Source organism: Micropterus dolomieu, linkage group LG19, assembly GCF_021292245.1.
Source record: "Micropterus dolomieu isolate WLL.071019.BEF.003 ecotype Adirondacks linkage group LG19, ASM2129224v1, whole genome shotgun sequence".
In the NCBI taxonomy this organism is placed as follows: Eukaryota; Metazoa; Chordata; class Actinopteri; order Centrarchiformes; family Centrarchidae; genus Micropterus; species Micropterus dolomieu.
In genome coordinates, this window is record NC_060168.1 from 34975430 (window position 1) to 34977492 (window position 2063).

Consider the following 2063-nt stretch of genomic DNA (forward strand, 5'->3'; position numbering starts at 1 on the left):
TTGAATCTGCTCCCTCTCTTCATCACGTTCACCTCTGGTCTCTCACTGCGAACACACCTGCTGGCTCCGCCTCTTTCTGTCTCTCTCTCCCTGTATGTATGTCTGCTCACTTTCTCCGTCAGCAGTGCGTTTCATTACGTCAACTTGTTTAATAAACTGGCCCATGATTCCGTGTTAACAGTTAGGGCAATTTCATTGCCTCCAGCTGCGTGTGTCCAATTTTGGTCCAGTCACGACTGAGTGCTCATGCATCAAAGTAGACTACTTTAATTAACCCAAGATGGAAAATAATAATAATGCGTGCCCCCCCCCCCCCGGATGATTTCCTTCCCTCAGCGATGTGGGCTGAACATGAGGATTCACTCAGACCGCAGAGGAGGCAGGGATGAACTGCTCAGGGCTTCACGGATTACCTGTAATCACTGATTCTGGTGGACCTGGATCTGGAGTCTCTGGATTGGCAGGAAGCTTTAAAGTAAACGTTAAGTGTAGCTGCCGTTAGCTAGTTAGCCATGCAGCTAGCGCCCGTATTAGCTTAGCTGACTCTGCCCAGAGCTGGAGCACCAAGGGAGTGTTGGTGTTTACACAGGAGCTTTGGACCAGGACTCGGGGCTCCGAGCTCCCAGTCCTGGACCTGCTGCAGAGACTGTCCGCTGCAGGTGTGTGTGGTTGTACACACGGTGCGTTGAGCATCGTAAAGACCTGACAGGCTCGGCTGCAGGTCAGTACAGTTGATCAGAAGTATTGATTATTGGTCTGTGTCTCTGCAGGGACGCTGCCTTCGGGAACTGCACCTTCAACCTCACAGTGCTGGACTGTCTGCAGGGCATCAGGAAGGTGAGTCTGAATCATCCCTGCTCTGATTGGCCAGCTGGATGCTGACATCATCTGCACAATGTCACACTCTTACTTTAGTGGGAGGGGCTAAATAAACTGTGAACTCTTTGACTTTTACTACAAATAATTATAATGTTAATGATTAATTTGTGTAGGAGGGGCTTTAAAACCCTGTTTTAAACCCTGTTTAATGGTGAAAGGATAAAAACACTGTCACGCCTCTGTGCATTTGTTTCAGGCTCTGCAGCACGGCTTCTTCGACTTTGAGACCTTTGACGTGGGCGAGTACGAACACTATGAGGTAAAAACCAGCAGCGGCCCGTCCGTCTCTGCAGAGTCGTACATAATTTAGTTAGAAGACTCGTCAAAAGGTCACCTCAGCTTTTCAGCAGGTTTAATGAGGAGATCAATAACAGAAGAAGCAGAAAGCGTTTAACAGAGCAGAACAACTCACAGCCTCACCAGAGCTTCAGCCTCAACACAGGTTCACCACAGCCTCACCACAGGTTCACCACAGCCTCACCACAGGTTCACCACAGCCTCACCACAGGTTCACCACAGCCTCAACACAGGTTCACCACAGCCTCACCACAGCTTCACCACAGCCCCACCTCAGCTTCAGCTTCACCACAGGTTCACCACAGCCTCAACACAGGTTCACCACAGCCTCAACACAGGTTCACCACAGCCTCAACACAGGTTCACCACAGCCTCACCACAGCTTCACCACAGCCCCACCTCAGCTTCAGCTTCTCCACAGCCTCACCACAGCCCCACCTCAGCTTCAGCTTCACCACAGCCCCACCTCAGCTTCAGCTTCACCACAGCCTCACCACAGCCCCACCTCAGCTTCAGCTTCACCACAGCCCCACCTCAGCTTCAGCTTCACCACAGCACCACCTCAGCTTCAGCTTCACCTCAGCTTCAGCTTCACCTCAGCTTCAGCTTCACCTCAGCTTCAGCTTCACCACAGCTTCAGCTTCACCACAGCCTCACCTCAGCTTCAGCTTCACCACAGCCTCACCACAGCCTCACCACAACCTCACCTCAGCTTCAGCTTCACCACAGCCTCACCTCAGCTTTAGCTTCACCACAGCCTCACCTCAGCTTTAGCTTCACCACAGCCTCACCTCAGCTTCAGCTTCACCACACCTCACCTCAGCTTGAGCTTCACCACAGCCTCACCTCAGCTTGAGCTTCACCACAGCCTCACCTCAGCTTTAGCT

The 2063-nt window shown here is 51.9% G+C and overlaps 1 protein-coding gene across 1 annotated transcript in view; it reads left to right on the top strand.

The window, feature by feature from the left end:
- The window catches only part of cdc14ab (cell division cycle 14Ab), a 24770-nt gene that overhangs the window by 14404 nt on the left and 8303 nt on the right, over positions 1–2063 (top strand). The window contains exons 6-7 of the mRNA XM_046030017.1: positions 771–837; positions 1076–1138. Of these exons, the coding sequence (XP_045885973.1) occupies positions 771–837; positions 1076–1138 (130 nt within the window). The remainder of the gene's footprint in view (positions 1–770; positions 838–1075; positions 1139–2063) is intronic.